General features: G+C 48.9%; 2 protein-coding genes across 6 annotated transcripts in view; one reads left to right on the forward strand and one right to left on the reverse strand.

Annotated features, from left to right (window-relative positions):
* Positions 1-13335, reverse strand: part of LOC306663249 (zinc finger protein 124-like) — a 368872-nt gene that overhangs the window by 150126 nt on the left and 205411 nt on the right. The window lies entirely within an intron of this gene.
* On the forward strand, positions 9162-10097 carry LOC306663336 (olfactory receptor 14C36-like; the record flags this gene model as incomplete). Its single annotated transcript, XM_079143739.1, has 1 exon — positions 9162-10097. The coding sequence occupies one exon, from the start codon at positions 9162-9164 to the stop codon at positions 10095-10097; it is 936 nt and encodes a 311-aa protein (XP_078999865.1).

Consider the following 13335-nt stretch of genomic DNA (forward strand, 5'->3'; position numbering starts at 1 on the left):
CACCACACACAGAAGCCAGAACTCACCACATGCAGAAGCCAGAACTCACAACACGCAGAAGCCAGAAATCACCACACGCAGAAGCTAGAACTTACCACAAGCAGAAGTCAGAAAACACGACACACAGAAGCCAGAACATACCACACAGAGAAGCTAGAACACACCACATAGAAGGCAGAACACACTACACGTAGAAGCCAGAACACAAGACACACACAAGCCAGAACACACCACACGCAGAAGCTAGAACACACCACACATAGAAGCCAAAACACAACACACGCAGAAGCCACAACACACCACACACACAAGCCAGAACACAACACACGTAGAAGCTAGATCACACCACACATACAAGCCAGAACTCACCACACGCAGAAGCCAGAACATACAACATGCAGAAGCTAGAACACACCACACATAGAAGCCAGAACAAAATACACATAGAAGCCAGAACAACACACGCAGAAGCCAGAACACACCACACACAAAAGCCAGAACTCAATACACGCAGAAGCCAGAATTCACCACACACAGAAGCCAGAACACACCACACACAGAAGCCAGAACATACTACATGCAGTATCTAGAACACACAACACATAGAAGCCAGAACACTACATATGTATAAGCCAGATCACTTCACATGCAGAAGCCAGAACTCACCACACACAGAAAAAGTACTCACCACACACAGAAGCCAGGACACACCACATCCAGAAACCAGAACACACTACATGCAGAAGTCAGAACAAGCCACACACAGAAGCCACAACACACCACACATAGAAGCAAGAACACCACACGCAGAAGCTAGAACACACCACACATAGAAGCCAGAACACAACACATGTATAAGCCAGATCACTCCACATGCAGAAGCCAAAACTCACCACACACAGAAAAAGTACTCACCACACGCAGAATCCAGGACATACCACACGAAGAAATCAGAACACACCACACGCAGAAGCCAGAACACACCACACGCAGAAGCCACAACACACCAAACTCAGAAACAAGAACATACCACATGCAGAAGCCAGAACACAACACACATAGATGCCAGAACACACCACATGCAGAAGCCAGAACTCACCACACACAGAAGCCAGGACACACCACACACAGAAACCAGAACACACCACACGCAGAAGCCAGAACACGCCACACACAGAAGCCACAACACACCACAAACAGAAGCAAGAACATACCGTACGCAGAAGCTAGAGCACACCACACATAGAAGCCAGAACACAACACACATATAAGCCAGATTACTCCACATGCAGAAGCCAGAACTCACCACACGCAGAAAAAGTACTCACCACATTCAGAAGCCAGGACACACCACATGAAGAAACCAGAACACACCACAGGCCGAAGCCAGAACACGCCACATGCAGAAGCCACAACACACCAAACTCAGAAACAAGAACATACCACATGCAGAAGCTAGAACACACCACACATAGAAGCCAGAACACAACACATGTAGAAGCCTGAGCACAACACTCACAGAAGCCAGAACACACCACTCACAGAAGCCACAACACACCATACACAGAAGCCAGAACACAACAAACACAGAAGCCAGAACATACCACACGCAGAAGCTAGAATACAAAACACATAGAAGCCAGAACACTGCAACGTAGAGGACAGAACACAACACACGCAGAAGGCACAACACACCACATGCAGAAGCCAGAACACAACACCCGCAGAAGTCAGATCACAACACATGCAGAAGCCACAACACACCATACGCAGAAACCAGAACACAACACACGTAGAAGCTATATCACACCTCACACAGAGGCTAGAACACACCACACAGAGAAGCCAGAACTCACCACACGCAGAGCCAGAACAGACCACACACAGAAGCCAGAACATACAACATGCAGAAGCTAGAACATACCACACATAGAAGCCAGAATACAATACACGTAGAAGCCAGAACACAACACACACAGAAGCCAGAACAAACCACACGCAGAAGCCAGAACATAGCACACGCAGAAGCCAGAACTCACCACAGGCAGAAGCCAGAACTCACTACACGCAGATGCCTGAACATACCATACACAGATGCTAGAACACACCACACAAAGAAGACAGAACACACAACACACAGAAACCAGAACTCACCACACACAGAAGCCACAACACACCACACACAGAAGCCAGAACATACCACACACAGAAGCTAGAACACACCACACATAGAAGCCAGAACACAACACACGTATAAGCCAGATCACTCCACACGCAGAATCCAGAACTCACCACATGCAGAAAAAGTACTCACCACACACAGAAGCCAGGACACACCACACGAAGAAACCAGAACACACCACACGCGGACGCCACAACACACCAAACTCAGAAAGAAGAACATACCACACGCAGAAGCTAGAACACAACACATGTAGAAGCCTGAGCACAACACTCACAGAAGCCAGAACACACCACTCACAGAAGCCACAACACACCACACACAGAAGCCAGAACACAACAAACACAGAAGCCAGAACACACCACACGCAGAAGCTAGAAAACAAAACACATAGAAGCCAGAACACAACAACATAGAGGCCAGAACACAACACATGCAAAAGACACAACACACCACACGCAGAAGCCAGAACATAACACACAGAAGCCAGAACACAGCACCTGCAGAAGCCAGATCACAACACGTGCAGAAGCCAAAACACACCATACACAGAAACCAGAACACAACACACGTAGAAGCTAGATCATACCACCCGCAGAAGTTAGAACACACCACACTGAGAAGCCAGAACTCACCACACGCAGAGCCAGAACAGACCAAACACAGAAACCAGAACATACAACATGCAGAAGCTAGAACACACCACACATAGAAGCCAGAACAGACCAAACACAGAAGCCAGAACATACAACATGCAGAAGCTAGAACACACCACACATAGAAGCCAGAACACACTACATGTAGAAGCCAGAACACAACAACGTAGAAGCCAAAACACAACACAGGCAGAAGCCAGAACACACCACACACAGACCCAGAACATACCACACGCAGAAGCTAGAATACACCACACATAGAAGCCAGAACACAACACACAAAGAAGCCAGATCACACCACACGCAGAAGCTAGAACACACCACACATAGAAGACAGAACTCACCACACATTGAAGCCACAATGGAACACATGCAAAAGCCAGAACATACCACAAGAAGAAGCTAGAAAACACCACACATAGAAGCCAGAAAAAAAAACACGTTGAAACCAGAACAGAACACACAGAAGACAGAACACACCAGACACAGAAGATAGAACACACCACACATAGAAGCCAGAACACACCACACGCAGAAGCCAGAACACATGACACGCAGCCAGAACACAACACATGCAGAAGCCAGAACACAACACACACAGAAGCCAGAACTCACCACATGCAGAAGCCAGAAAACACCACACGCAGAAGCCAGAACTCACCACACGCAGAAGACAGAACACATCACATGCAGAAGCCATAACTCACACACACAGAGTCGAGAACACACCACACACAGAAGCCAGAACTCACCACATGCAAAAGTCAGAACTCACCACACAGAGAAGCCAGAACACACCACACACAGATCCAGAACACAGCACACGCAGAAGCCAGAACTCACCACACGCAGAAGCCAGAATTCACCACACACAGAAGCCAGAACACACCGCAGGCAGAAACCAGAACACACCACACGCGGAAGCCACCATATGCCACACACAGAAGCCACAACACACCACACACAGAAGCCACAACACACCACACACAGAAGCAAGAACATACCACACGCAGAAGCTAGAACACACCACACATAGATGCCAGAACACAACACACGTAGAAGCCAGAGCACGACACTTGCAGAAGCCAGAACACACCACACACAGAAGTCATAACTCACCACACAGAGAATCCACAACACACCACACCACACACAGAAGCCAGAACTCACCACACACAGAAGCCAGAACTCACCAAACACAGAAGCCAGAACACACCACACGCAGATGCCAGAATTCACCACACACAGAAGCCAGAACACACCACACACAGAAGCCAGAATTCACCACACACAGAAGCCAGAACACACCACACACAGAAGCCAGAATTCACCACACACAGAAGCCAGAACACACCACACGCAGAAGCCAGAACATACTATATGCAGTATCTAGAACACACCACACATAGAAGTCAGAACACCACACACAGAAGCCAGAATTCACCACACGCAGAAGACAGAACTCACCACACGCAGAAGCCAGGACACACCACACACAGAAACCAGAACACACCACACGCAGAAGCCAGAACACGTCACACACAGAAGCCACAACACACCACAAACAGAAGCAAGAACATACCGTACGCAGAAGCTAGAACACACCACACATAGAAGCCAGAACACAACACACGTATAAGCCAGATCACTCCACACGCAGAAGCCAGAACTCACCACATGCAGAAAAAGTACTCACCACATGCAGAAGCCAGGACACACCACAAGCAGAAGCCAGTACACGCCACACGCAGAAGCCACAACACACCAAACTCAGAAACAAGAACATACCACATGCAGAAGCTAGAACACACCACACATAGAAGCCAGAACACAACACATATAGAAGCCTGAGCACAACACTCACAGAAGCCAGAACACACCACTCACAGAAGCCACAACACACCACACACAGAAGCCAGAACACAACAAATACAGAAGCCAGAACATACCACACGCAGAAGCTAGAATACAAAACACATAGAAGCCAGAACACACCACACGCAGAAGCTAGAATACAAAACACATAGAAGCCAGAACACAACACCCGCAGAAGCCAGATCACAACACATGCAGAAGCCACAACACACCATACACAGAAACCAGAACACAACACACGTAGAAGCTAGATCATACCACATGCAGAAGCTAGAACACACCACACAGAGAAGCCAGAACTCACCACACACAGAAGCCAGAACAGACCAAACACAGAAGCCAGAACATACAAAATGCAGAAGCTAGAACACACCACACATAGAAGCCAGAACACACTATACGTAGAAGCCAGAACACAACACACACAGAAGCCAGAACAAACCACACCCAGAAGCCAGAACACAACACATGCAGAAGCCAGAACTCACCACAGGCAGAAGCCAGAACTCACTACATGCAGAAGCCTGAACATACCACATGCAGATGCTAGAACATACTACACAAAGAAGACAGAACACACCACACACAGAAGCCAGAACTCACCAACTGCAGAAGCCACAACACACCACACACAGAAGCCAGAACATACCACACGCAGAAGCTACAACACACCACACATAGAAGCCACAACAAAACACATGCAAAAGCCAGAACACAACACAGGCAGAAGCCAGGACACACCCCACGCAGAAGCTACAACACACCACACATAGAAGCCAGAACAAAACACATGCAGTAGCCAGAAGTCACCACATGCAGAAACCAGAACACACCACACACAGAAGCCACAACTCACCACACACAGAAGCCAGAACACACCACATGCAGAAGCCAGAACACACCAAACGCAGAAGCCAGAACACACCACACACAGAATCCAGAACTCACCACATGCAGAAGCCAAAACTCTCCACACACAGAAGCCAGAACACACCACACGCAGAAGCCAGAACACACCAAATGCAGAAGCCAGAACACACCACACGCAGAACCCAGAATTCACCACATGCAGAAAGGAGAACACACCACACGCAGAAGCCAGAACTCATACCACGCAGAAGCCAGAACTCACCACATGCAGAAGACAGAACTCACTACACACAGAAGCCTGAAGATACCACACGCAGAAGCTAGAACACACCACACAAAGCAGCCAGAACACACCATACACAGAAGCCAGAACTCACCACAGGCAGAAGCCAGAACACAACACACAAAGAAGTCACAACATACCACATGCAGAAGCTAGAACACTCCACTCATAGAAGCCAGAACACAACACATGCAAAAGCCAGAACACAACACAGGCAGAAGCCAGAACACACCAACACAGAAGCCAGAACTCACCACATGCAGAAGCCAGAACACACCACACAGAAGCCAGAACATACCACACGCAGAAGCTAGAAAACACCACACATAGAAGCCAGAACAAAACACACGTAGAAGCCAGAACACAACACACGCAGAAGCCAAACACACCACAAACAAAAGCAAGAACACACCACACATAGAAGCCAGAACACAACAATGTAGAAGCCAGAACACACCACATCAGAAGCCAGTCCACACCACACACAGAAGCCAGAACACAACACACACAGAGGCCAGAAAATACCACATGCAAAAGCCAGAACACACCACACGTACAAGCTAGAACACACAACATGCAGAAGCCAGAACTCCCCACATGCAGAAGCCAGAACACACCACATGCAGAAGCCAGAAGACACCACACGCAGAAGCCAGAAATCACTAAACACAGAAGCCAAAAAACACCACACACAGAAGCCAGAACACACCACACGCAGAAGCTAGAATACACCACACATAGAAGCCAGAACACAACACACGTAGAAGCCAGATCACACCACACACAGAAGCTAGAACACACCACACATAGAAGACAGAACTCACCACACATTGAAGCCACAACAGAACGCAAAAGCCAGAACATACCACGTGAAGAAGCTAGAACACACCACACATAGAAGCCAGAAAAAAAAACACACATAGAAACCAGAACACAACACACAGAAGACAGAACACACCACACACAGAAGCTAGAACACACCACACATAGAAGCCAGAACACAACACACATAGAAGCCAGAACACAACACACGCAGAAGCCAGAACACACCGCATGCAGAAGCCAGAACACATGACACGCAGCCAGAACACAACACATGCAGAAGCCAGAACACAACACACACAGAAGCCAGAACTCACCACATGCAGAAGCCAGAAAACACCACAGGCAGAACCCAGAACTCACCACACGCAGAAACCAGAACACATCACATGCAGAAGCCATAACTCACACACACAGAGACAAGAACATACCACACACAGAAGCCAGAACACACCACAAACATAAGCCAGAACACACCACAAACATAAGCCAGAACACAACACATACAGAAGCCAGAACTCATCACACGCAAAAGTCAGAACTCACCACACAGAGAAGCCAGAACACACCACACACAGATCCAGAACTCACCACACGCAGAAGCCAGAACTCACCACACGCAGAGCCAGAATTCACCACACGCAGAAGCCAGAACTCACCTCACGCAGGAGCCAGAACACACCACACACAGAAACCAGAACACACCACACACAGAAGCAAACACATACCACACGCAGAAGCTAGAACACACCACACATAGAAGCCAGAACTCACCACACGAGAAGCCAGAACTCACCTCACGCAGGAGCCAGAACACACCACACACAGAAACCAGAACACACCACACACAGAAGCAAACACATACCACACGCAGAAGCTAGAACACACCACACATAGAAGCCAGAACTCACCACACGAGAAGCCAGAACACACCACACACAGAAGCCAGAACTCACCACACACAGAAGACAGAACTCACCACACAGAAGCCAGAACACCCCACACACAGAGGATTCTTACTCTTTCGGAGGTAAAACTTGGAGGGGAAGGTTATGGAGAGCAACAGAACATTAGGAAAACAACCAAAGAGAAGGGGTCTGGCAGTGGCTTTCAAGATCCCTGCAGTCACCTCCTGGGAGAGAAATGCAAAGCAAGAGGTGGAGAGGACCCAGGGCAGAAGACTGACCGCTGAGGACCCCAGCAGAACCCAGGCCAATGCTGCACTGTGCACGGGGCTTGCTGGGCAGACCCTGCTCAGCTGCCCTTACGCTGCTGAACCTCCAATTCAAGGTGCACAGGCTTGCTCTCTTGGAGACTGATTCTGCCTGAGTAAATGACTCCTGTTGGTGGAGACACTTAATATAATTGTGGTGTTACCAGTTTCCTACAAAACTAACATAGTACGTAAGAATTTGCATTATGAGATTGCACATGCCAACTGAAAATAGAAAAAATTGTTCTAGAGAGAAGGGAAACATAGTATTAAGCCACGGAGCAAGGAAGACAGCAAGGACATTAGGAGTCAGGGGACATGGGGGCAGAGGACAATTGAGACTTAAGGCTGCTTGTTAAGTGTTCAGATCACTGTCCTGTGGAACCAGTACCAAAACCAGTACTAAATTTTGATAGCCAAATGACCATATAAGAAGCCAAATACTTCTAATGGGAAACAATCAGAAGATAAAGATTAGGAAATGCCTCCATTCATTTTATTACAAAATATAAATTTCAGGGGTAAGAATCTAGGCTTGCGTAGAGTACGTGAAACACCCACAGCACGGGTCACAAGGAAGTTCCCGTGATCACTTTCCCATGTGATTGCATGGGGTTTTCTTACCAAGGTTTACTCAGCTTGAGTTGTGACTTCAAGCTCAGGCACAGCTTTGACTTTTCTCCAAGCATTGACTGAGTCATAATTTGCAAGAATTAAAAGATTTCCATAAAACAACGTTGTAAAATCACATGTAAATTAGCAGCCTACCTCCATCTGGCAGTCGTGACAAGCTTTAGGAACGAGTAGAAACTCTCAATACTGATTTCTGCCCCTACAGACAGGACTGTGCCTCAAGGCATGTCTCCTGGTGACAGGCAGATCATTCTGGAGGACACAGAGCTAGTGCTTGCTCTGTGTCCACATCCACCCAGATGTGCTGGTCAGCTCCTGATGAAACTTCAGTGGGACTCTAACCTTACTCTAACATAGGGATCTCACATGTGTCGGGTAATTCAGTCTCCACTGAGATGATGACCTCAAAACTGGATGCTATGGGGGACAGTGAACCCCTTAAGCACTGAGGACTATCTCCTCAGAAGGGGTCAAGCTGATCGAGAGACCAATAGAGAGCTTTCCCCATGCAGAAACAACGACATAAAACAATGACATTGAAGAAAAGCATCTGAGGTGGGTGTGTTGACTTTTAATGCTTCTTGTCTCCTTTCCTCTGCCTTCCCAGCTGACCAGCATCTCCACAAAATGGCCAACTCCACCATGGTGACTGAGTTTCTCCTCATGGGCTTTGCTGAAGGCTGGAAACTAAGGTTCCTCTACTCCATGTTATTCTTACTCATGTTCCTGGCCACCCTCTTAGGGAACCTGCTCATCGTCACTGTCACCACGGCTGACCAGAACCTGCACACGCCCATGTACTTCTTCCTCAGGAACCTGTCCATCTTGGACATGTGCTACATTTCTGTCACTGTCCCCAATGCCTGTGTCAACTCCCTCACCGGCAACAGGGCCATTTCAGTGACTGGCTGTGCAGCCCAGATCTTCTTGGTCATTTACTGTGCTTTTGTGGAGATTCTGTTTCTCACCGTCGTGGCCTGGGACCGCTATGTGGCCATCTGCCAGCCCCTCCGTTATTCGACTATCATCAATGTCCGACTCTGTGTCCGCATGACGGTGGCGTCTCTGCTCAGCGGCCTGGTCTATGCGGGTGTGCACACTGGGAACACACTGCAGCTGAACTTCTGCGGCTCCAACGTGGTCCCCCAGTTCTTCTGTGACATCCCCTCCCTGCTGAGGCTCTCCTGCTCCGACACGTCCAGCAACCAGCTCTCCATTCTCGCCTCTGCCGTGGTGGTTTGCGGCGGCTGCTTTGTCTTCATCGCCATGTCGTATGTGCGCATATTTTCAGCTGTGCTCAAGTTCCCCGCCCAAGAGCAGGGGAAGGCCTTCTCCACCTGCGTGCCTCACGTCCTGGTGGTGTGCGTCTTCCTCAGCTCCATCGCCTGTGTGTACCTACAGCCGGCGGCGGCCACAGAAGCACTCCAGAACATGGTGCTTTCTGCCTTTTACACCATGGTTCCTCCCTTCTTGAATCCCGTCCTCTACAGTCTCAGGAACAAACAGGTAAAGGAAGCTGTGAGGAGAGTCATACTGAGAAAGGTTCACTCAGGAGCACGGTAAGGAGACATGAGAGGGTCGCTCCAGGTCTGCCCAGTGACCTCAAACCTGGACAAGACACTGCCTGTCTGGGTTTTGCCGGGCAGACTGTCTGCTGTGGAATCCTCCTCTCGAGGCTGGACTCAGTCTTATAAAGCAATTTCTTTCGATTTTATATTACACTTTCTATTCATCCCCCCAGAAAATTTTGTAAGGAACTTTAGTAGGGACATGTTTTCTTAGATAGAGTTCAAGATATTGGCTGAGAACGTATAAAGACTGGGTGTTTTTTTATTCATGAAATATTTAGCAATATCAATGCTAAGGATGCCCTGAAGGTGATATTAACAAATTAAGTATGAAGCTAGCATCCAGCCCGCATCATCAAATCATATATTTTATATGAAATGAATATTTAATCTTGTATATAAGTAAGTCGATTTGAAACTGAACAAGATTAAATCCAAAAAATATTATACTGTAAGATTTATAAGGTGTCAAATTAATTCTTCAATCCATCTGGAAAATAAAAGAAATAAACTCGAAATGTCAACTAAGGAATAGGTGGTTGCAGCCAGCTCTCTTCATGCGGAATCAGCCCTGTACTTGCTGGAAGAGCATCTGCAAGTCCCCTGACTGAACCCATCTGTCATTGCTGTAGAAAAGCCCTGAGCAGCCAGGTGCGTGGAGTAGCCTCGGGTGCAGGTTAGAGCAATAACCTGGTGGCTCCTTTTCACGTCTGTGAGTTCTCACAAGCTCTCCTGAGTGAAGGCTCAAGTCTCTCAGCCACAAACAGGTTAAACCCAGAGGTCTGCCTGCATATTAAATCTGGTCTACTCGAGTCAATCTCTTTATTTGGTCCCATAAAGTAAACGTCTATCATACTGTATCCTAAGATACATTTTCAGTGTTTGATCACACTGGAGAGACATTCTTTGTAAAATTCAGGATTTCAAACTGTCATATTCTACTGTCGCTATTGATGACAACTTTGAAATACACATAATTTAAAGTGAATAAGCAAATTTAATGTAAAAAGCAAAATGATTTTTAAAGGTTCACATTTGTCAATTAAATTAAAATAATTAGAGTACTTGTGGAATTTAAAGCCATTCATATGAAATCTTAAGGTATATGCAAAGTGCAATTTCAGAAAACCATTTTGCTCTATGCTGCATGAACAGATTTCAAAATCAAGAAGACAATTTAAAAGTACTTGTTTACCTAAGAAGTAGAAATATTGCGAGTATAGGAGATAGGTTAATAGATAGATTTTCAAAGTTTGATTGACAGAATATTGGTTATCAGAAAATTAATAAACAGTCAAAACAAAACATACACATACTGAAGAGTTGGCTGATAAGGAAAATTCAGTGCTTTCTCAAGGCTGAAGGGAGTTTCCACGTGACGGTGCTGATTAACTAGAGCTCTGGTGCAGTAAACGAGGACGTGCACGGTGACAGCAGAGACCTGTGAGGGCCAGCGCAGAGGGGCTCACGGGGACCCCCGCGCAGACTCCAGGTTTGACGTCACCAAGGGCATTAAAACCATTTTGTTTGATTTGCTGAAATGTGAACCACAAGGTGATTCCTGGGAGAGCGAAGTGACATGCACGGCTGCCTTGGTGACAGAAGTGGCGAAGGCTCAGGCGGCTGGAACACTGGGGTGGACCTGGTGCAGACCACTCGTCCTCCTGGGAAGCCCGAGGGAGTGGGCGTCACCAGGGCGGTGAGGAAGGGGTCTGTCCCAGGAGGCCTCCAACGCAGAGTGCTCTCTGGCTGTTTTCTCCATAGCTCGGAATCACAGCGGAAGCCAGAGTCGCTGGGGAAACTGAGCTGCCCAGGGATTAAAAAATCCCAGGGGAACATGGGCCCTGAGGCTGCCCTTGATTGCCTGGGGTGCTGGCCTGTTTGTCAGGTGGGCAGCGGAGTCCGAGCCGCAAACACAGCATTCTGTCACGGGCTGCGACAGGCGCCCAGAGCACGGTGCCCGAGAGGAAAGACAGATGCACGTGAGCCATGTTCTTGCTGACCTAGAACAGAGTCCAGCTGAGTCACCGGACTGAGTCACAGGCTGTCAGTCCACAGCAGACGTGAGCCAGGCTCCGGCACAGAGCCACCTGGACCAGGAGGAGGCTGCATGTCACTTCAGAACAGCCTCACGGGGACAGAGCCGTGTTGTCCACCTTGCCCACGGAGTCCTGCACAGGAACCCACACCTTACCAGGTGAGTGTGCATGAGGGGCAAGGACACCACCAGAACTCAGGCACTGTGGGGCAGCAGTGCTTAACTGAAGCCTGGGACGTCACCATGTCCCCCAGAGGCATACAGGAGGCCAATGATCAGGAAGTGGGAGCTGGGGCCCATGTCTCAGTGGGTCCCTGTCCCTCAGTTGACCCTGTGAATACCTTCCCGGACTCAGTGCTTAATTGGAGAAGATGCGCTCAGCAGCCAGTCAAATCTCACATTGGTTCCCTGACCCATGGAGCACAGGCAGCCTTGGTGGGCTGTGATGTCCACCAGAGCAGCCCTGGACGCCCCCCGGTTCTATGCTGGAGCAGGCTGCCAGACAGAGAGCCCTGCCTCAGTCAGGACTCGGGGAGGGACCCCACTGCCCGGACCTGCTCTCCCCCAGGCAGGACAGCCTGCCACTGGGCCATCCAAGGCCTCCCGTCCAGTGCTCCCCGAGCTCGGACCTGGAGCGTGTCTGTGACAGGCATTCCCGCTCCCCGGGGCTGTGGTCTGTGGCCTCCCCACCCAGACACGGTGAGGGTGTCCCCAGAGACAGCGTCCATGCTCTGATTCTGAACCCCTCAGCAGGCCGGCTCCTGTTGCGCCCTCAGAGCTGGCTCTGTGGCGCTGAGGGTGGCCTCTCTGAAGCCCACCTGTGCAGGAGGAGCACCCTTGGACCAGACCCCTGAGAGGGTCCAGCTGGCTGGGCAGCCCTCCCCACCAGGTGGCCTCCCTGGGCGGCTCCTCACTTCCGGGCACATCTGCACGAGGCTGGGAACCTGCTTGGTTCTGCCGGGATTGCGAATAACTTGCGTGCTTTTCAGATGCTTTCTGATCATCTCTTAAAACAGAAAATGATGTAGAACTTTAAACCAGTCAACACCGTGTGGAGCTACTCCTGCCTTAATCGTGCCCCACTGCCGTTCTGTCATGTCTTCACAGCCCGATTTTACCTTCGTCTGTTTCGTTTTGGTCTTTGTCCATTTACGGCGTGCTCTTCTCAGATCTCATTACTGCGGGCACGTCCTGC

This window comes from Sciurus vulgaris (genome assembly GCF_902686455.1).
Source record: "Sciurus vulgaris genome assembly, chromosome: 6".
NCBI classification, from domain to species: Eukaryota; Metazoa; Chordata; class Mammalia; order Rodentia; family Sciuridae; genus Sciurus; species Sciurus vulgaris.